Source organism: Ammospiza caudacuta, chromosome 1 (assembly GCF_027887145.1).
Source record: "Ammospiza caudacuta isolate bAmmCau1 chromosome 1, bAmmCau1.pri, whole genome shotgun sequence".
Lineage (NCBI taxonomy): Eukaryota > Metazoa > Chordata > Aves > Passeriformes > Passerellidae > Ammospiza > Ammospiza caudacuta.
Genome location: NC_080593.1, coordinates 47,913,151 through 47,933,898, shown reverse-complemented (window position 1 = coordinate 47,933,898; position 20,748 = coordinate 47,913,151). Strand labels below are relative to the sequence as shown.

Genomic DNA, 20,748 nt, shown 5'->3' with positions numbered 1-20,748 from the left:
TCTGTTCTTTTAGTGTAGTTTTAATATAATATATATCATAAAATAATAAATCAAACCTTCTGAAACATGAAGTTAGATCCTCATCTCTTGCCTCATCCTCAGACCCCTGTGAACACTGTCACGCCCCTGCTCTTTGAAACATGCATCAAAGATGAGAATGCACTAGTAGAACCAAAATAAAATCTTATTAATAAAAAAAAAAATTAAAACCTTTCTGAAATTTACAGGATTTTAAGAGATTAAGGCACAGCTCCTTCTAAATGGGTTTACGTGAAACATAATTTAAAGCAAGGAAGTTTTTGTAGGCAATGAAGCAGGATCCAGTAGAGGAAAAATACAATGCCTAAACAGGCAGAGGAATAAGGCAGCATAGAAATCCTGCCAATCCTCTTGGTGACACAGGGATTGAGAGGGGATAGCAATTACTTGAGGTCATAGTTATTGGATAAGCATATGTTGATGTTACTTGTTTTAATCAACTTTGAAAGGGTATTTGGATATACATTAGACTCAATCAAACAGCTGCCAAATTCCATTCCAGAGAGAGGTAAATGTTAAGAAGACAGTTTTGGTTTTTCATAACTTGCAGCCACACTGGTAACATAGCTACAGACATTCCCATTCTATGTAACTGCCTTGGCTTCCTACCTGAATTACAAAAAACCTAAACAGCAAAAGCCCTGCTTTTAACTTTGACCTAAGTGACAAAACGCAGTGCTTATCTGTACAGTAGCAGTATTCTTCCCACTTTTGCTATTTTTAAGTGGTTTAGAAGATTTTTTTATTTTTAAATGATTTAGATCTTATTTAGGTCTGACAAGCTTTTCTAAACAGAGACTCTTATGTATTCAAGTGATACTTAACTTGGGAAGACATCCTGCCATTCCATGAGTTTCACTTCTTTGTGATATGAATATTTCACTTAAAACTAAAATTCCTGGTGGCAAAGATACATGAATTAAAAGGACTAGGGAATGTAAGAGCTGATCCCTGACTTGTGAACAGACTGATATTTTTTTTCTTCTTCTAAATCAAAGAATGTACAAAAGTGTTGCTACCCATTATGTCATTGTATTGACAGTCTCCATTTTCACACTGAAAATGTCTGTATATTTTAACAACTCAGTTTCTGCATTTTTATTAAAAATTTATTTTCTTTATGAGAAAAGGGAACAGCTGTTCTGTTCTTAAAATCATATTCCTTACATCCAAACAATGAACTAAATTGTAATGACACAAATAAAACTACTCCTTGACTAGAGCTTTTAAATAAGTTTTCCTTTGATTTTTTTTTTTAGCAATATTAGCAACATAGATGACAGCAAATCAACAGCTACTGATTTGAAAAACTGAATTTAATACAGATTATCCCTTTTAGCATGGGCTAGCAGAGCCTTGGAAGTCCTTTTATGCATGATGATTTTCTTGTCTTTGGTTTACCCTTCTTTTAACAAACACCCATAAGTGTAAATATTGACTATTTTAAGAATTAATGATTCCTCAATATTTTTCTGATTTGTAACTCTACCTTTTTCCCTGTCCGTAAAAAGTATGGGAAAATAAAGGCCCTGTAACAACTTTATAAAAGGCAGTAAAGGATTTAACATTCAAGGAAGGATATTTCTGCCAGTTAACAAGAAATATGTAAATTGTTTCACAAGATCTAGTTTGAGTCACTAGAAAAGCATGTATTCAAAGTTCAGCTCCTAAAAATACCAAACAAAAATACCTTGCACTTAAAAATCCCAAACCAGCAGCTTTAACTCATCTCCAAGCCCAGCAGGTGTCACTCTCTCTCTTTTATCTACAACTAGCTTTAGAAATTTTCATCTCCACGCAAATTTGAATTTAATTTCATGCAAATTTACTATCCAGAAAAAGCAGCATTAATCAAAAATTTTAATCAGGAAGTATTGTGGGAGCACTTGCTTTTCCTCATTGCTATTTTTTTTTCAGGCAGATTTTACTTGTCAGAAGAAACACGTAGGTATCTTACAGGAAATTCAGAAAGGATGACTTCAGTTGCAAAAAAAGTACTCAAAGTGTCAAGAGCTGGGTCTGCAGTAAAAATGCAACTGTGTGTAGTCATCCTTTTGCTACAAGAAGGTTCAATTCAGTTTTGTTGGTTTTTTTTGTTTGGAAGCATATTTGGCTTCTGTTTATTGCTCCACTTATTTTATTTTAGAAAGCCTTGGTAACTGTGAATAGTTATTCCTATTTTTTTTTCTATACAAGGTGCTCATGGCAACTTACACTTGCTTGCTCTTTTATGAGTAAAAAGCTGTAAACCCAGCTCTTACTGACTGAACCCACCATGTTTATAGGGGGCTTTTAGGATACTTAAGCAAAATGAGCCCAAAACCTGACATTTCAGAATTTTAGAAAATTTTTCAGTCATCTCAGAAATCTTTTTACCCACAGCTGTGCATAGCCTGCTAGGACATTGAGACAGATTGTGTTTTTGTATTGCATTTTCTGCATTTGTGCATGTCTGTGAAATTGGTTAATACAGCGTTACTGAAATATGTCTGGAAGACAAATCACACTCTGCCTCATTTATTTACTTTTTTTAAAGGAAAAGAGCACTGAAAGTTTGCAAACCATTAACCCAGCAATGCTGCAGTGGGGAGCACACAGGCTTGTGAGCACCTTCTTTACCCCCTGCCTCTGCTTAAATCAGAGCTTTTAAACCTTGGGCACAGCCCAACCTTTCTATTGATTGACTTTTCACAAACATAGAGAAAACATTTTTGAGTTAGCAATGCATTTGGAAAATGCTAGTTTTAGTGTCGTCCTTCTCATACGGTATTCTGTTTTTTTCTCCATATATACATTATGATATTTTCTTCATAATAAATATGTTCATGAGTCACACAATACAGTGCCCTTAGGGAAGTGAACTGGAGAATAGAAAATAGCATGCAGATTTGCACTCTTCAGAAGGATTAACATATCTGGTATTACAGAAGTTAATTTTCTTACCACTGTGTTTCAAGGTCACTGCAGAAGCTCTGTGCTCTAGAAGTTTTCTGGCTCAAACTACTTATCCTTCATTGTGAAATTTCTTAGCCCTCAAAGCATTTGTTATTTTTGCTCAGATGCTAGAGGTGGCAATATTTGCTTAGAAATAGTTGTTCCCAGTGTTTGCAGGGCAGATGAACTTAACAGTTACAATTTGCTGAACCAAAATCAGCAAGTTGTAATTTTAGGGACTCTGTTTCTTTGAATTGTACATGGCAGCAAGAATTGTATTTCTGTATACATTAAAAAAAAAATCAAAAAAACAAAAAACCCCCAACCATTTCATCAGATGAGTGATCCTCCCACAAAAGAGTTATACATTATCTTCCCTTGCTATACATACAAGTATAGCAGTTTTAAATTCATAAATAAACCAGTTACACCACATTGCATGTGTTTGTGTGACACCTTTTAAGGCAATAATAAAAGTAGCCTACAATTAGCAAATTTATCAGATGTTGGGGAAAAAAAAATCTAGGTGGAGCAGGAAGGCTAAGCAACATGGTATTCAACACTGAGTAATCCTTTGCTATGTCCAAGTGATGTCACAGCTGAGGCATGTGGAAGATTCAAGGACACAACACTGTCTGTATAAAGCACATAATTGTAAAACACCTCATTCTGCACTAGTAACAAATTCCCCTGCTAACTAGGATTTATGGATAAGGTGTGCTAATACATAACACAAAGCATGGCGGGCCATCCAAGTGGCACAGGTTCTCAGGGTCTGACACAAACAGCTCTCTTCCCCTAGAAGGGACTAATAGATCACTTCTGGTGATACCACAGTGGGAAGATAGCTTTACTTCAGAGCACAGTCTCACACAAAAACCCAGTGAGTATTAATTTCAAATTCTTTACAAAGCAATTTAAAAGTTTTTAATTGAAAATATTTCTACCAGCTCTAAATTACTTAAATGTGACCATTATACCACTAAGAGCAAGCATGCAGAAGAAAAAACCCCTATAAACACTAAATAAAACCCCAAATACTACAGCCTGAGCACACTAGAAATGGATACTTACCTTCCTCCCTCCATTCCTCTTGACCCAAACAGCCACCATTTTATGGCTGTTGATTAAACTAACAAGCTCAGCCTGGTACTAAATGTTACCTAATGATGCACCTTGGAAGCTTTTTTCTCCCCAGCAGATAAGTTATGCAGGAAGAAGAGCAATGGTGTGTGTCTACCTTATCTGTCTTACAAATCTCTAGCAGAGATTGCAACTCCTTTGCAGCAGAACTAAATGTAGGATGAGCTGACTCAAACAGGGAGCTGACTCCTGGATCACTGAGACCCTTCTCTGACTTGCTTGCCTCACACTACTCATAAGAAGTCTTATCAGTACATATCTCTACAATAACTCTCAACCATTGAGCTGAGTTGCTGGACAGGGTGATTTGAGATTCAGAGACCTACTTGGCTGTAAATAATTTGTTTTAAAAAGCCAACACCACCGTAACCTAATCCAGTCAGTGAAACAGTCTTGCCTTGCTCTTGTTCGTGCTTCTGTGTCATTGCTTTCTTGAGCATCAGTAGAGTTTGCTGTGCAAAGGGGCTTGTCTTATGAGTGCTATGTCTTTTGGCACTCTTTGGTAGTGATCAGAAGGATAAGCAGACATTTTAGGTAATATTGAAAAGAACAGGAATTATTACTCCTAACCAGTAACCTGGTACAGCCACATAGTTCTTCTTTTCTTCTATTTTTTGACTTGTTACTGAAGAGTTCACAGTTTGGCCTTAGGAAGTGCAGCAGTACCAGTGTTCTGCTGGCCCAGAGGCTGGAAAATTAGCTCACAGTTGGATGCTGCAGTAGGCAGCAGCTGGCATGCTGGTCTGGATTTTCCCCTTTCCCAGCAAGTTCTTGCAACAGCTGACTGAGTCATCTCACCTTGGAGGCAGGTGCAGAATCCCAAATTAAGGGCTTGGTGTTGTAGTCAGTGCCTGGAAACCAAACATTTCCCAAACCATTTCCCTTCTGGAACCACCCCAGCAGGAGTGGTTGTGGCAAGAAATGTGCAAACCAGGAGCATCACTGGGGATGGGGCTCACCCCAGTGTCAGGGCCATCTGCCACTCCCTGGGAATTTGTGGGCAATGTGTCTGTGTGTGAAGGCTCTCCCCTGTTGTTTCAGTGCTTCCAGAGCCACACCTGCCCACTTGGAAAGAATTCTTGGGACGTTTTTCTGTTTCACTTGAAACAGAGTCAAGAGAGAAGGTGATATAGGGGTGAGCACCCTTCTTAGTAATCTCTGAATATCTGTTCAGCAAAGAGGAGGTTTAAGCTTAACAACTTTCTCAGTATGCAGGAGCTCAAACTTGCAACACATATCTGGATGTGGATGGACTGGCAGGATGTGGGTTACCTAGTGTGGCACATAAAGAAGTTTCCCCTTGAAGTGTGAACTCTGTCAGGTGGAGGTAGGAGAGGTTGGAGTGGGTCTGTGTTTCTTGAGGAGGACCTGTGTCTGAGAACCTGCTGTTTGTATTGTGTTTTTGATTCAAGTGTCTCACAGCATTTAGGAAAGTTTCAACAGCCCAGGAAGGTGCCTGCAAGCAGGCAGGAAGAGTTAGAACTTGGGTCTCCTGACTCCCAAAATCATGCTGCCTTCTGTAGCCCAGAGGTCTCAGCTCCAGGGACTTTGCTGTTACAGACAGCCAGGCAGGAGGTTTGATGTGTTCAGTGCTCATTTTCTCACTGTTCATTGTGATGAGGTGGTTTTAGAAAACGCCTGCACTCCAGCTAAGGTTGGAGAGTCCTCTGAGATTTCACAGACTTCACAGAACCACTAGGCTGGAAGAGACCTTATAAAGATCATTGAGTCCAATCCATGCCCTAACACCTCAACTAAACCATGGCACTGAGTGCCACATCCAGTCTTTCCTTAAACACATCCAGGGATGGTGACTCCACCACCTCCCTGGGCAGACCATTCCAGAACTTTATCACCCTTTCCGTAAAAAATTCTTCCTAATATCCAGCCTATATTTCCCCTGATGCACCTTGAGACTGTGTACTCTGGTTCTATCAGTTGCTACCTGGAGAAAGAGACCAACCCCCACCTGACTACAGCCAGCTTTCAGGGAGGTGTAGAGAGTTATAAGGTCACCTCTGAGTTCATTTCAAACAAATTTAGGCATCCTAGAATTTAAATGGGTACTTAGTGTTTAGTCCTATAGATTTAATTGAAATTTAATATCAACAAGTTGTGAAGACAAATTTCATGCTGGAAGGTTGATTGACAGATGACTTCTTCCAGAGTGAACAAATAAAGTTAATTAATTGTTCATAGAAACCCAATATTCCAAACAACTAGTAGATGACATAAATATCTTAAGGATCTGGCACCTGGCAAAGGAGACTGAAGAACTGTTATCATGAATTGTTCAGGCTGCTGGCTGAGAATAAACTTTCTGGGAAAAGGGTGGGAATATTTAGCTTGCTTCTTTAACCAAGAATTTTGTATAAATCAGGCAAATGCCTCAGAATGTGCAGACACTAAAAGAATTATAAAACAGACAATGTTTTGAGAAGTTAAAATTCATAGGTAATTTTAAAAAGTTTATAGGGAAAAAACTGGTTTGGAAAAACATACAAGACAAAGAAATACTAATCATTAGGTACAATATTTCTTTGGCATTCAGGTAAGTGACATCTCCTTCATCAAAGAGCTATTAGACTTTAAGGATATGTCTAGCTGTCATTTATGGGTTTCAGTAGCAATTACTCAGGGTTGATTAGTTTCAACTTGAAAAACATTAGAGAAGGATTGTTGGTAGCTGTGAAAGATAAAAAATTAATCCAATTTTTGTGGAAAATCAGTCAACCTGCCAATGTCAGAATTTACATAGCTGTAGACAAATGCATTTATGAAGGGATATAAGTGTATAGTGTAAAAAGAGATTCAGTCTACAAGATTTTCACCTTTTAATGTTAGTGGTATTTTCTTAGCAAGAACATTAATTTTTTAAGGTAGTGCCAGGAGCTTCTATTATCAAGTCTCTGAAAAAAACTATTCCCTGTAGTTGGACTGTTGCAGGGAAAGGAGTTATTCCATACCACATTTTCTTTTAAGGTGTGTAATGATGTGCTGGAAAGAAGATAACTAGGGATGAGCATTTCACACCCCATCAATAAAATCTTCAATATGCATAGTCCAGATCATGGTTATGGGCATTGTGCTGAGCTTTGCTCAAGGGAACTTCTTCTAGCAGCAATTCATAGGAGAGTTGTTGATACTACTCTATTTATCTCATGAAATAGGCCTTCATTTTGGGGGGTTTTAAAAAAGTACTGTGGTTTAAATGAAAAGTTTAAATGAAAGTTCTGTAAATAAAAGTTCCTGCTCTCTCTCCTCCTTTCTCACCCAGACACCCATGGTACAAGGGATTTTATTGTAAGGAGATATTTTTGGTAGAGGTATTATTGTTAAAATTATAGTTACACATCTGCTTAATCAGTGTTCTTAAATTAGAACATGCCAAGAAATGAAGCAAGATGACAGTAATAGTTGATCTTTTTCAAATTCTTTGGAAAAACATAAAAAGAAACAAGCTGTCAAACTGCAAATGTCCTGGAGACCTGTTACATCTGTTTTACAAGGCAGTTGTGCAACATTGCCAAAATTAAAGAGAAAATAGGTATTATTTCACTAGACTGATAATCATCTAATCATCACACTGATGTATGTGGGTCTAAGATGAGTTGATCAGAATATTTTTTCAGTACTTTGGCATTAATGTAAATCTGAAGATGGCATAAATTCGTTGCGGAGCGTGTCGGCATGTATTAAATGAGTACAGCCTGTTAGTGAGACTGCGAGTGAGTTAAGAAAAGGAGGATTTTAAACTAAGGAAAAAAGAGAGATTGAGAAGGAGAGAAAGATTACAAGTGTCAATCTGGCATGGGGATCTTACTGCCCTGATATTTGCTGTTTTTTTCATTTTATAGTCCATTAACATTATGAAGCGGACATTGCAGAAATATGGGAGCTATGAAAAATTTGAACAGGCCACTGGAGGCAGCTTGCTGACCAAAAGTCGTATCTGGAATCATGTCAGGAAGTACATGGTGAAAGAAGGCTGTCTTGGTGAGGTAAGTCCTGCCCTGGATCAGGAAAGAAACACTTGTGTGGACAGACCTTAGACATTGGGTGGACCCAAGAGACCATCTGGGAGGCCTTTCCTCCATAATCACAAGAATATTCCTTACATCATACTTTTCTCAGAGCTAAGCCCAGTCTAATGTAACAATTGAAACGACACTCATTAATTGTGAAGGCTTCAGTCATCTCTCTGAGCCTGTTTCCTGGTTCATATATGCTTGTTCTTAAATTCTCTTCTTTGGGAGTACCCAAGAACGACACCCTTCCTTCCCTTCTTTTTTCAGCTACTTGGAGACCAGCACATTTCCATTTATTCATCAGTTCTGCCATCTGTTCTCCTGTATCAAATTATTTACACCAAAGGAAAGAGTTAAGAAAAGGCCAAGAAAAATAAGCAACAGCCCAAGAGAGTGATTTATAAGAAGCAACACAAATGAAAGTGACATAAGTGAATAAAAATGTCTGAAAGAACTTGTTGAGTTGGTTTAAGTGCTGTTTTTTCCTGGTTTTAACCATCTAATTTTTAGAGCCCTGTGGAAAAAAACCCTTATTTTCTATATTCAGAATTTTAGAAGACTAGTTTGATGAAGTTACATGAAATTGCTTGGAAAAGTCAGATGAAATTGAATGTATAAAAAAGGGATTAATCCAAATGAAATCACCAGATGACAAAGACTTGGATGAGATCACTGGCAGTGATCAGGAGGAGTCTGGAATCATAAGGCAAAAATTAATTTCCCAGAAACTAGGTTTAATTGGTAAACATAATATTATTAGAAGAAACTGCCAAACTCATCACACATTTTTGTGAGACTATGATTTGACAGTGATAACCAGACTTGACCTGGGTTTATAAGCATGGGATTAATAAACTACAGTTTAGAGCAAGCAGAAAAAAATGTATGTTTTGTCTTTTCTTGTACTTTTATCTCCCTCTTCATTTTTGGCCTGGTTTGACTTCATGGCAACTGGATCATACATCCTCATCCAGCAGCCCATGTCCTTCTTAATGAAATGCTTCACTTTTTCTGTGAAAATGGGGTTAATACATCATGCTTAGGATGGTCTAAAATATTAAAATACTCTCTTCAGCTGAAGAGGTGTTAATAAAGCTAAGTGGCACTTGTCCTTTAAATCTAAATGCTTTGGGATTTACCTTTTTTTCCTGCCTCTTAAATGTAAGTTTTGTGGGACTGATAGTTTGCTGTTGAACTTGAAGTTGAGGGTGAGTTTTGAGTACAGGGAGGTGTTATATTCATGCCTTTGATCTCTGGGTCCTTTTTTTTTTGGATACTAAAAAAGTAATCTTTCTTTAAAGTAGTATTCCCTTGTACTCTTCTGAGCAGTACTGTTCCATTAGGCTTTACATGAAGAGGGAAAGGTGCTTAGTCTTTAACAAAGAGTTTCACTTTTCCCTCGCAGTCACTTGTTTAAAAAGGCTTTTTTAAGTCAAATAATACAATATATCAATATGCATTAGTTTCCTTCTCTGCCAGTTTTTGTTTTTATTACCAGTTTTCCAAGAGAGAACAGGAAAGCAAAAGCTGTTCTGCTGTGTAGAACAAAACAATGCCAGTATTTCAATATTTCATGTAACAGGAGAAAATGTACACAGTATTTCCCTGTCTCATTCAAGTGGCTTTAGAATTGCAACTGAAATGCATTCAGACAACTAATTATATCGATACCTAGTCAATTTATGTGTTCTTGTCTAGTATTTTTCAGTTCTCAGTAATACTAAGATAATTCAACACAGGTCAAAAACTGGTATTTTCGCTAATTTATTGTGCATGCAATTGCTCCCTGCCCTCTGAGTCTAATCAGTGTTCCCTTACTAAATTTTTCAGTCTTACTTTGGTCTATGTTCACCCTTACTCACCCCATAAAGTCTGATCTTCTGTCAGTAGCCCAGGTGAGCAGGATAAACTCATTCCGAAGGCTCTCTCAGGTGACCGGTGATCGCAAGATAGAGTTGTGGAGGGTAAGGGACCAAAGAGACATGAAATAATGGAAGAGCCAGAGGAAAAAGCAGGATCAGGAGTGAGAAGAGAGCTTTTCAGTTCTGCCTGAACTCTCTCCTCTCCAGATCGTGGTCCATCTCACGGAGGACCTGCTGTCGCGAGCCTCCATGACGGTGGTGAACGGCCGCCCCACTCTCACCATCAATGTCTCCACCGCGCGCGAGCACTGGCTGGAGGGCATGCTGAGACACGAGATTGGTATGAGCATCACACCCCTGCTGCAGGCAATGGGGAGTACTTGCATGCATTCTTACCTATGGCACAGTGGTGGGCCAGGCACTGGACAGGTACACAAGGAGGGAACATCCCTATCCAAATGACCTGTGCTGGAGTTGTGCTAAAGGGAAGAGAAACCTTCTCTTTCCCTAAAGGCAAGGAGAAACCCATTGAAAAGGATTCCTAGGGTTCATGGACACTAGCATTTTAGGTCAGATCCAGAGGAAGCTTTCAAAGTAAGCCTACCAGCCAGTCCCACTTACAGCACTGAGGTTCTCATGCCAAAGGATTCTTGGAGCAGAAAGAGAGTAATCCTTTCAGATGATGCTAGCCCAGAGGCTCTGCTCCAGGGCATACCTTCTGTGCTGTCATTGCTTAAGGACATTTTGCTCATTAGAGCAATTTTTTTTAACTACTCTAGAGTTAAAAAAAGGAAATAAAAATAGTGTGACTGTTCAACCTCGGCTCCAGCCATGTCACTTTACAAACCTGCGTCTGTCACGCTGCACTGCTTGCAAATGTAGGTATGCTTTAGGTATCAAGAATTGACCCAGTGATCCTTAAACTGGTGTAAAATTGCTGTGATTTTGCATTACACAAGGTTGGCCCAGCCCTGTGGAAAATTTCTACAAATTTTTCAGTGCATCTCTTTCAACAAAGTACTTAAAATATTGATAAACTTGTCTAGTGCCTGAATAGCAACCGAAGAGTAAGCCTTGCAATTGCCTAGAACCACTGTTACTCACATTTTAGGGGACATAGCATCTTCCAAGGCTGCAGTAGTGCTGTTTAATCACCTTCAGAGGCAACATTTCTGCCCTTTTACTTTGATTTTCCTTCCTGCTGTTCCCCTACAATGCCTAGCCTATGCCAGATACAATTCAGCTTGTTAGACTTCCGAAAATTCCTTTTCACAGATTTAGGAAGTCAAGTCCTCCTGATAATTGCATTACTTAAACATTTTCAGGAGTTTCACTTGCAGTCAGCAGGTGAATATTTGCATGGTATATATATCTCTGACAAAATAGTCTGTTGTAGACACAACTGAAGTCATCACTTTTCCCAGTGCCCAGTCCTACCAGCTCAGAGTTCTGAAATGGGTATCTCCTTATATATTTTATAACTTTTTGTTAATCATTGGATGATTAACATGTTTAAGTGCCAGGTTCCTACTGTTCTAAGTGCCAGATTCCTCTTTTTCTTTTTTTTTTTTTTTTTTCAGGAACTCATTACTTTCGGGGTTTCAACAACAACAGCCAGCCTTGGTGCAACCGCAACGGCCGCAGGAAACACGGGTTAAAGCCAATCAACCCCACAGAAGAGGGGCTAGCGAGCATTCACAGCGTCCTGTTCCGCAAAGACCCTTTCCTTTGGAGAGCTGCCCTGCTCTACTACACGGTGTACCAGGCCAGCCAAATGTCCTTCAGTCAGCTTTTCCAGGATGTGGGCAAATTTGTCAAAGACCCCAACACTAGGTGGGATTACTGCGTACGGGCCAAGAGAGGGTGGACTGACACCTCACAGCCAGGTGAGTTCTCTCTTTGTCTTCTCTTGTTTTGTACTTCAGGGGGGCTTTCAGAACATGCACAGAGCTCCCTAATCATGTCACACAGTAAAACCTTTGCAAAAGGGAAAAATCGGACTCCACACTCTCTGAAATGGGGTCTCAGGAATTCTGCTATGGAAAACGAGGCTGAAAATGCTCTTCGGTGAGACCTTCAAGCTGAGTCAGTAAAGGATTTTTGTATTTTTTGGTGGAAATGGAACATAAATGCAAAACTTTGAAAAAATTCATACTTACAGTTTGACCTGCTTTCCACAGATGTAACATTGCCTGTGGTTATTCACAGGCCCTATCTTCTATGTTTGATTTCTTTTTCTGGCTAGTGGGTTTTGCCTTCTAGCTAGTTTTTGGAAAGGTGTTCAAAGTCAGGGATATAAATATCTAGTTTTTAAAAATAAAATTGCTCTGCTCATAATGGCTTCTGAGAACATGCCTTGACCAAACATTGATAGAGTGCAATGTATCTCCATTCCTTTCAGGCTGTTTCAATAAGGACCAGGTGTACTTGGATGGCATCCTCCGAATCCTGAGATACAGGGAATCCATTGATTTCCATCTTCTGACAGCCCTTGGAAAGGTGATTGAACTCATTATTCCCAAGGGTGCAGTTTTATCATTTCAGCAAGCCTGCCTGTAATGAACTATGAGTCACGGTGCTTTTACTTTGATCTAGAATTCTCTGCTCTGCACAGCACCTTCAATTACACTGTGCAAGTTGCAAGTATTTTGAGGTCCTAAAAATTTCTATCAGCTTGACCTCATTCTTCACTTATCAGATTAAGATTTTATGGTTATAGTTCTCAGACTTTCCTACCTTTATGGGATACTACCTGACTTGCAGTACAACAGACTGCCTTGGCCAAACAAGACAGGTACTAAAAGATGACAAAAGGAACCAACCATTTGACATTAATGCACCCCCTTCCACCACAAAGACTATTTAATCTCAAAATTTTCTCATTGATGGCAGGTGTTTTTAAAAAATGAGGTTTTTGTCCCCCCCAGAATAATGATATTTCTGCATTCACAAATTGAGAATGAATTTTAGGTCCATTCTAACTAACATCATTGCTTGTTCGTTCTCAGCTCATCTGAAAAAGTGCAGAAATTTTGTCACACTTCCTAAACCCAAGGATTGCTTTCACAGTTCATTAAGCAGGGTTCATACTCACATAAACAGGGAATCAAATTGGCTTGAGCTTGAATTTAGAGCTGGTATACCAACATTTCTGCCTACTTAGCAATCAATGGGTGATAAAGGGAAGGGGCATATTATGATAGAGGGTTTTGGTCCACATTTGAGTTTTCCCTTTACTGTCAGAATCATCCTTATTGATAAGCAAGAGCTATTTAGGTAGCTGAACCAAGTTAGGAAGCTTTGAAAATAAAATCACACTGTCAAATAAGTCTGACAAGTTTTTCTCTGAAATTTCCTTGGGCTTTAAGCCTGCTTAACTCCACACAGCTTCTGCCTACTAAACCACTGAACACACACTTCCTTTACTGCTTTATGCCTCTCTTCAGGGAGTCTGCAGGTTGTCAGGCCACTTGAAAAACACACTAAGTCATTCCTCATAAAATTACAGATGATCCACATTGCATGGCACCCACATTAAGGGTCTACAAACAGTTTATTTCTAGGAGTATAATAATTTATAAGTGCTTGACTTTACAACTTTTAAAATCAAGGGATCTTAAAATGTGTTCTGAATGGTTTAGTTTCAGACATCTGCAGTCAAGCTGGAAATTTGTGTATCAGGGCAATGTCTGTTCTCAGCATCACAGATTATCGAGGTCTGCAGAGATCTCAACATCCTCTAGTCCAACTTTCCTGCTTAAGCAGTGTCAGCTAGAGCCGTTTGCCCTGGAACATGTCCAGCTGGACATTGAATATCTCCACTGATGGTGACTCCATAACCCCTGTGGGTGGCCAGTGCCAGTGTTTTTCCACCCTCATTGTACAAAAGTGTTTTTTGTTCAGATGGAATTTTATGCATTTTAACTGGTGCCCACTGCCCCTTGCCCTGCCAGTGTGTGCTGGTGAGAAGAGTCCCATTCCCATGTTTATACACAATGATGATTCCTGTGAGCTTGCTTTACTCCAGGCTAAACAGTTCCAGCCCTCAGCCTTTCCTCACAGGAGGGATGCTCCAGTGCCTCAATCATCTTAGTGACCCTTCACTGAGTCCTCTCCAATATATCTTCTCATGAAAGAGGGAAGCATAAAACTTGCACTGGGATCTAGGCTAGTGATTTATCACCACTTTAAATGGGGGATTTACTTGGATTTTTTAGGTTGGAATGGGAGGATCATATTGTTCCAAAGGGAGTATTAAGCTTGGCTGGCACATTTTCCAGGCCCTGCCTTCCTGTTGCTTCTGACATTACTTACAGTGTAGAAGAGTGTGGTGTGGATACATGCAAACTGTTCAACACACCTAGAAGTGACTAAGGGAAACACTTGAAACCTGAGAAAAGGTGCTTCTTAAAAGGAGCAGTCTTAAAACTTCACAGGAAAGACATAAAAACAGGAAGCACTGCAAAATATTCATATGGTAATTGCATGCAAATATTGCCAAAGAGAAATAGAATGCAGATATTGGGTGCTCTTGAGTTTAGAAAACTACTAGAGTTTGAAAAAGTAAAAGCAGCAAAATATCACCTACTGTTGTGTTTCCCGAGAAACACACAAACACATTACAAAGAGCGTAAGTAAGCTTGTTTCAGCCTCAGTCTTTTTTATCTAGTGCAATGACAATAAAATGTGGCAAGGCAAGCAACCTGTTTCCACCATAGGATGGGATTATTTTTTTGATCTCCTCAGGATGTCAGCTTTGGTAGTTTTTTAGCAATTGCAAGGACTGGGGAAATGCATCCCATTCAAACCATATCTCAGATTATAGACGCATGTTTCTTGTTTGCAGCAGTAACAGAAACCTCTGAACATAAATATGAGGGGAGAAGGATCCTTTTTATTTCTTTAGGCAGGAAAAGAGGTAGAATTTAATTGCATGTGGTGCTGTGTGTCCAGACTGAGAGATGGTATGGTTTTGTGGAGCTCCTCTCTATCCACTTCTAAGTAAGTTAATTAGGTGTAATGCCACACAATCTTCAAACAGCAGTATCTTGCTGACTTGAATAAGCCTGGGCATGGGTGTCTGTTTTCTTAATTGGGTGCATCTTGTCCTTGCAACTAGGAAAGCACACTTGTGTACTGAGATGCAAATTGATTCTCCTTGTGGGCTTTGTTCCAGTTGTCATTGCTGAGATATGCACCTGTCCCTGTGGATCAGGTTTAGTGCAGTCTGGATTGCACTGTCCTGTTTTTGCAGGAAGCCCTTCCTGCCCCTTGCACACTGGTGAATCCTTCATATGCACTTCAATCGCTGCTGAGTAGAAACCATCACCTGCCAAGAGGGCCGGCTGCTTCCTGGAAAACCAGGCCCTACAGGGCTCAGCTCCTTAGGGGAAACATGGGGCAAAAAGGTTGGAAGGAGCAGGCTCCACTCAAGCCACCTGGCACAAAGCTCGTGTGAAGCACAGCAAGGCTGGGGGCATTGCCAGAGCATATGCTGCTGTCTGCAGGGTGCCCAGAACACACAGCTTGGAGACAAGGTGACAACCACGCAGATTTCATCACACTGGACAGCTGCCCAAGGAGTCCTGCTCTCTGCTCCCATGGCAGCTTGTGCCCAGCTAAAGCAGTCATCCCTTCTAGACTATCATTCACAGCATCTTGAGCTATTGTGATTTGAAGTCCTAGCTTTTAGAATCATAAGACTATGAAGATAGAAATACCAATTTTCCTTAGGGAAGAAAGCTACCAGATCCTCTAATAGCTGCAAAATGAGAGTTTAGCACCAATACCCAGAAGGCTCTGATGGCATGAGGCAAACCCAGTGTGCACTCCACTATTGAATGAGGAAACAACCTAAAACTGGGGTGCTTAGGTATTGTTCATGCTGTAGTTAGTTACTAGAGATGCATTTTAATTTAGCTTTGCATAAGCACATTTACTCATGAAAATGAAACAGCAAAGTTCAGGTCAGCTGGCACCATGCATTTCCCAAACTGTTTCCTGTGCCATGCCTGTGCTGCCTTCACTTTTTAGTTCCTTAGGCTTTTGCACAGCGTTTTTTCCATTCTCTTGTAAATCTTTCTGCCTTTTTGAGAAGACATTCCAAGACTCACATGTGCTCCATGCTTTCCCTCTTTATTCCTGCAGCTGCTATAGATGATTCTCATTCACATTCCTACAAGTCTGTTCACTGACTGAATCCAAACAGAATCAGGAATTATGAAGGCATTTGCTAAATTTACACTTCTTTTGCATCTTCCACTGAAGCGCAGAGTTGCTCATGTTTCCAAACGCTTCTCCAAGGTTTTAAATTCTCCTGCTCTGAAACATTTTCTCATGTACAGGAGAGAATTTATAGCAGCAACAGCAGAGGGGCAATGGGACTGTACTGCTAAATTGACCCCTGTCCTTCCTTACAGATCTCCTATGAGGACGTGGATCGCCTGAAGGGATTGGCTGTGATTGAGAACATGAGGGTGCCACACTTTTTGCAAGACCACGCCCGGTACATGGAACACTTGAAAAAGATCATGGAAGTCAATGAGCTGACTGATGAGGAGCTCCAGGATCTCATAAATTAACAGTATTAGACATCCATTCACTTACTGTGTGAGGATGTGCAACTGGACTTCCCAGAGCTTGCAAAAAGGGACTTATGAGGAATGGGAGGGAAGAGTGGCCAGAATATGTGGAATTCAGAAAAAGCCCCTTTATGTCCTTTTGCATTGTGATTGTATACTGATTATTTTTTAAAGGGATTGTGCATTTTTGTAAAATTTGGCTTAGAAATTCCTCTGCAGTGATCTGTCCAACCATCTACTCTGTTTTGTATGCTTGTATAGTGCTCAGTGCTGTCTCTTGTAATATATTGCCTTTTCCCTCCCAGGTTTAGAGGTGGAGGAAAGGAGACAGAGGAGAAATTCCCCCTTAGTTCACTTTTGTTTGCCTTATCTTTGGTCATAGCTGTCACGGTTCATAGCAATAGAACTGCTGTAGATTATGCTGCATTGCTGTCTGCATAACTTTCCCATTTAGTCATCACTGCAATGAAAACAGAAAGTTTAAAAACAGTGCACAGAAGCAGGTCTTTGTGCCATGGGATTGAAACCTGTAACATTACAAAATGTTTCAGGGTTTTGTTTTTTTTTTTGGTGAGAGGATTAGCATTTTAAAAAGAGAGAAAAGGTAGGTAGTGCTGTTTTAATGGTTGTAAACGGGTAGCAAAGCTTTCCCTTTCATTCCCTCAAAAAGTTACACTGTTTTACATCTTTATGTGTATAGTACTTGTTTCAGGAAGCTGAATTCTGGGAAGGGCCTCCCTCCTTTGAGGACAAGCATAGCATGTTTAGGAAATTCAGCATGGCAGTGTTTTGGAAGGAGGATCGAGCAAAACTGTGATTTCATGACCTATAGTTCTAAATAAATTCAGGAACACAGGGCCACAATCCAGCACAGCAGGCAACACTCACTTCTTCTTTGGATCACCTGAGCCCACAGAGGACCAGGTCACATTTTTGAGCAGTGCCCCCACACAACAGCAAGCTTGAGCTTGCAGAGCTCATTTCAGAAACAAGGTGTGACTGGGGGAGGGAAGACAACTCTCAAGTGCCCTATTCCTGTGTTCCAGTAGAAGTGCTGCACCACTCTGGAGCAACTTTACCTCTGTTTTAACTGCCGGTGCTATATCCAGGACCAAGGAGAGAAAGCTCCTTGCAGCAAAGAGAGCTTTCTTTAGTCACATGATGAATAACATAGATGATGCAGGAGGACTTACTACATAAGCTACATTTTCTGATTGGGGAGTGTTATGGAATTAGTGAGGCAAAGCATTCTGACAAAGGGTTTTGTTTTAGTAGACAGAATTTTACAAGCTGCTCCTGGGAAGCAGCTGTGGTCAGAGAGGCTGGGCAGAAACTAGTGGGAGCCTTGGACAGGGCTTCTGCCCTTTCTTATCCTGCTGCTCTTGCCCACTGGTAACAGGCCTGGCATGGGACAAGGTGAGTAGATGGAGCCAAGGTTTCCTCCACACCACATTTGCATGGACCTGAGCCACAGTATCCTTCCCCTCTTATCTGTTCTTTAATGTAACAAATGCAATAACTCTCCCACCTTGTTTGGTACCAGGACAGAACCAGACAAATCTTGAGAACATGTTTCCTGATCTGTAGGAAAATCTGTGAAGAAAAGGTGACAGCTGGCTAAGAGGTCTGAAGGTTTATGAATAATCCCATAAAAGCAGCTGCCTTTCAGATACTATTGCAGATTGTTTGCAGTGGCTGGCTGACTGCTGTGAAAAAGCAAATGCATTCAACAAGCATAAATTTAGTAAATTTAGTTGTTTTCAAGGCAGGGACAGAGAACTGCTTGCAGCAGCCTTAATTTTGTGTTGTCAGTATTGTTGAGGAGCTGAAAGCCATTCAGCCTCTGTATGCTGTTTTCTCTCCTTTCCTCCTTCAGGCTGTCCAGTTTGATCACTGGTGCCTTGGCCTGCCCAGCTTTGTTTTGGAGCTGTGCAGAGCAGGCACAGAGCTGCTGCAGCAGCCTGACAGGAGCCATTTGCAGTCAGTCCTGCATGTGTGCTCCAGGGTTTGGCTCCTTTGCCAGAAACAGCAAGAAAGTCACACATGACTGAAGTCAAGCCAAGGATTACAGTCAAAAGCTGTCTTTGGAGTGAACTGGGCAGAGATCATTTGAGCTACACTGTGGAAAAATCTGGCTCACTTTGCTGACCCTGGGGTATGCAAAAGGGACAGTCCTTTAAGAAAGGAACAATTTTGAACTGATTTTATGCTGACAGGAGAGATCCCTGCCTTTCTCCCATGACTTTTACATAAGCAAAGTGGTTTTCCTCCTCCCACAGAAGTAGCATCTTACAATCAAAGTGCTCGTGCATAATGTGTCCTCAAAACCAGGAGGCTGTGCTAGTCACACTTTTGCCACAAAATGCCATGCCTGCAGGCCTGACTCTTTTACACTCTGTAGCCCTATACACTACTACAGGCCTTTTTGCTTTACTTGAAGACCTGCAGCACCTTTTTTTGCAAAGCAGTAGGTGCCATTAAACTTCCATTCTTCATTATTCTAGAAATAGACTTGCCTGGTGCAAAGTTTGGAGTTTGGAAGTGGTCAGCATCCATATGTAGCAATAGGTGAAGCTGTCAGCTTCTGGTTTTGGCATTGTGTCATTCCTCCTTTCTAAAAATGTCTCAAATTTTGAAGTGTAGCTTTTGTAAATTTTCCTGAATTTTTGTTCTTCACTGTGAAGAGGCTGGTTACTGAGTTGTGGTTCTGAAGTTCTGTGATGGAGTGTGTGGACAGCAGTGAGCTCATGTCACTGCACAGTTTCATGGTGTCAGTGCTGTGTTGGCAGCCTTTCCTGGCTACCTGCCTCGGTTGTTTTGGTGTGTATCTATGTCTTGCTATGTTATTCCTATACAGAAACCTTGCTGGCATTGGAAAAGCCTCCCCGTTTCACCAGACCAATTTTGAAAGGCGTTTTATACAACTTTTACAAATAAAGACAAAATACTGACAGAGATGAGAGTACTGAAGTGTTACATCATGTTGTGTCAGAGGGTTGCTCTCTCCAGTGGCCTCGTCTCCACAGCAACTTGGACATCCTGTGTTGTGTGTGGAAGAGGGGCCTTTCTGACTCCTTTTCAAAAACATCACTTAGGGCTGGAGTCATGAAGGGTCTGTTGAAGTCTTACACTGGGTATGGCTCTCCCTGCTCAGTCAGAAGGCCTGGCTGCTCATGAGGAAATTATCCTCCTATTTTCTAGGATATGGTCTGAGGCAGCGTTGGAGCCTCTTTGCTGCAATGCAATTCTCAGCACCATCCATGTGGGAAATGGCAACTCCAAATGTTCCACTTTAACACTTTGATCCATCCCCAAAACTCCCCCTCCCCTGCTGCTTCATTCCAGTGCTCTCCATCCCCTCTCACATTATAAAATGTGCTTACTTATCTCCAGGGAGTCCCATCAGCTCCTTATGTGTAAGTAAGGGTAACATTCAAGGGTTGTGGTTCTTTTTAAAGGAAATATTTTCAAAGGCAATTGCTAATTTTCCTTGCAAGCCTGCTAAGTATTATCACACCATATTCCCTTTCCCTCGCTAGGAGGTTTGGAAAACATGGCCTGAAATCTGTTCCCTTCAAAGGCTCCCAAACCACCACTGTTCTCCCTTGCCCTGTGCATCTCTGACAACCCTTCTACAGCATCAGTAGGGGGAAACACAGCCCTCAGCCATCACTGGCAGGTCTATTTAAGTACTGAATAAATCTCACATTTCTTACAGGTGATCTGCAGGACCAATGCAGCTCTGAAGTTTTTTTGCAGCACTCAAGTGCCAGGCCTGTGAAGGTGGATGCCCTGCCACCAGTTTGAAAAGCAACTTAAGCACCAAGGTTCTCTGAAAGGAGGGAAAGATGGAACTCATTTATGCTGGAAACTGGGATGGAAATCTGGAGACCCATGAGTCAGCATGGAAGCTGAGAGACACCTTGTCTAAGCCAAGAGAAAGGCAAAAGGAAACAGCTGGAATAATTCTTTTGTCTGGGTTTGTTTGGGGGGATTTTTGTTATTTATTTATTTTGTTGGTCAGTTTGGGGTTTTTTAAGGGAATAGTCATTTAAAAGTGTCTTAATAACTTCTGCAATATATTAACAGAAAATTAAGTTAGAGGGGGTTTTTCAGTATGAAATTTAAAATGAGTGTCTGAGATACAGAAGGGAGAATCTA

At 40.6% G+C, this 20,748-nt stretch overlaps 1 protein-coding gene across 2 annotated transcripts in view; it reads left to right on the top strand.

Annotated features, from left to right (window-relative positions):
• MATCAP2 (microtubule associated tyrosine carboxypeptidase 2) overlaps nt 1-19,459 on the top strand; it is a 28,189-nt gene extending 8,730 nt beyond the window's left edge. Inside the window, exons 3-7 of one of the 2 annotated variants that reach the window (XM_058812498.1) lie at nt 7,974-8,117; nt 10,214-10,346; nt 11,587-11,892; nt 12,408-12,505; nt 16,426-19,459. In XM_058812498.1, the coding sequence (XP_058668481.1) occupies nt 7,974-8,117; nt 10,214-10,346; nt 11,587-11,892; nt 12,408-12,505; nt 16,426-16,587 (843 nt within the window). In that variant the 3' untranslated portion in view covers nt 16,588-19,459. The remainder of the gene's footprint in view (nt 1-7,973; nt 8,118-10,213; nt 10,347-11,586; nt 11,893-12,407; nt 12,506-16,425) is intronic. The other variant, XM_058812507.1, reaches the window with a different exon arrangement.
• Nucleotides 19,460-20,748: the final 1,289 nt, after the last annotated feature.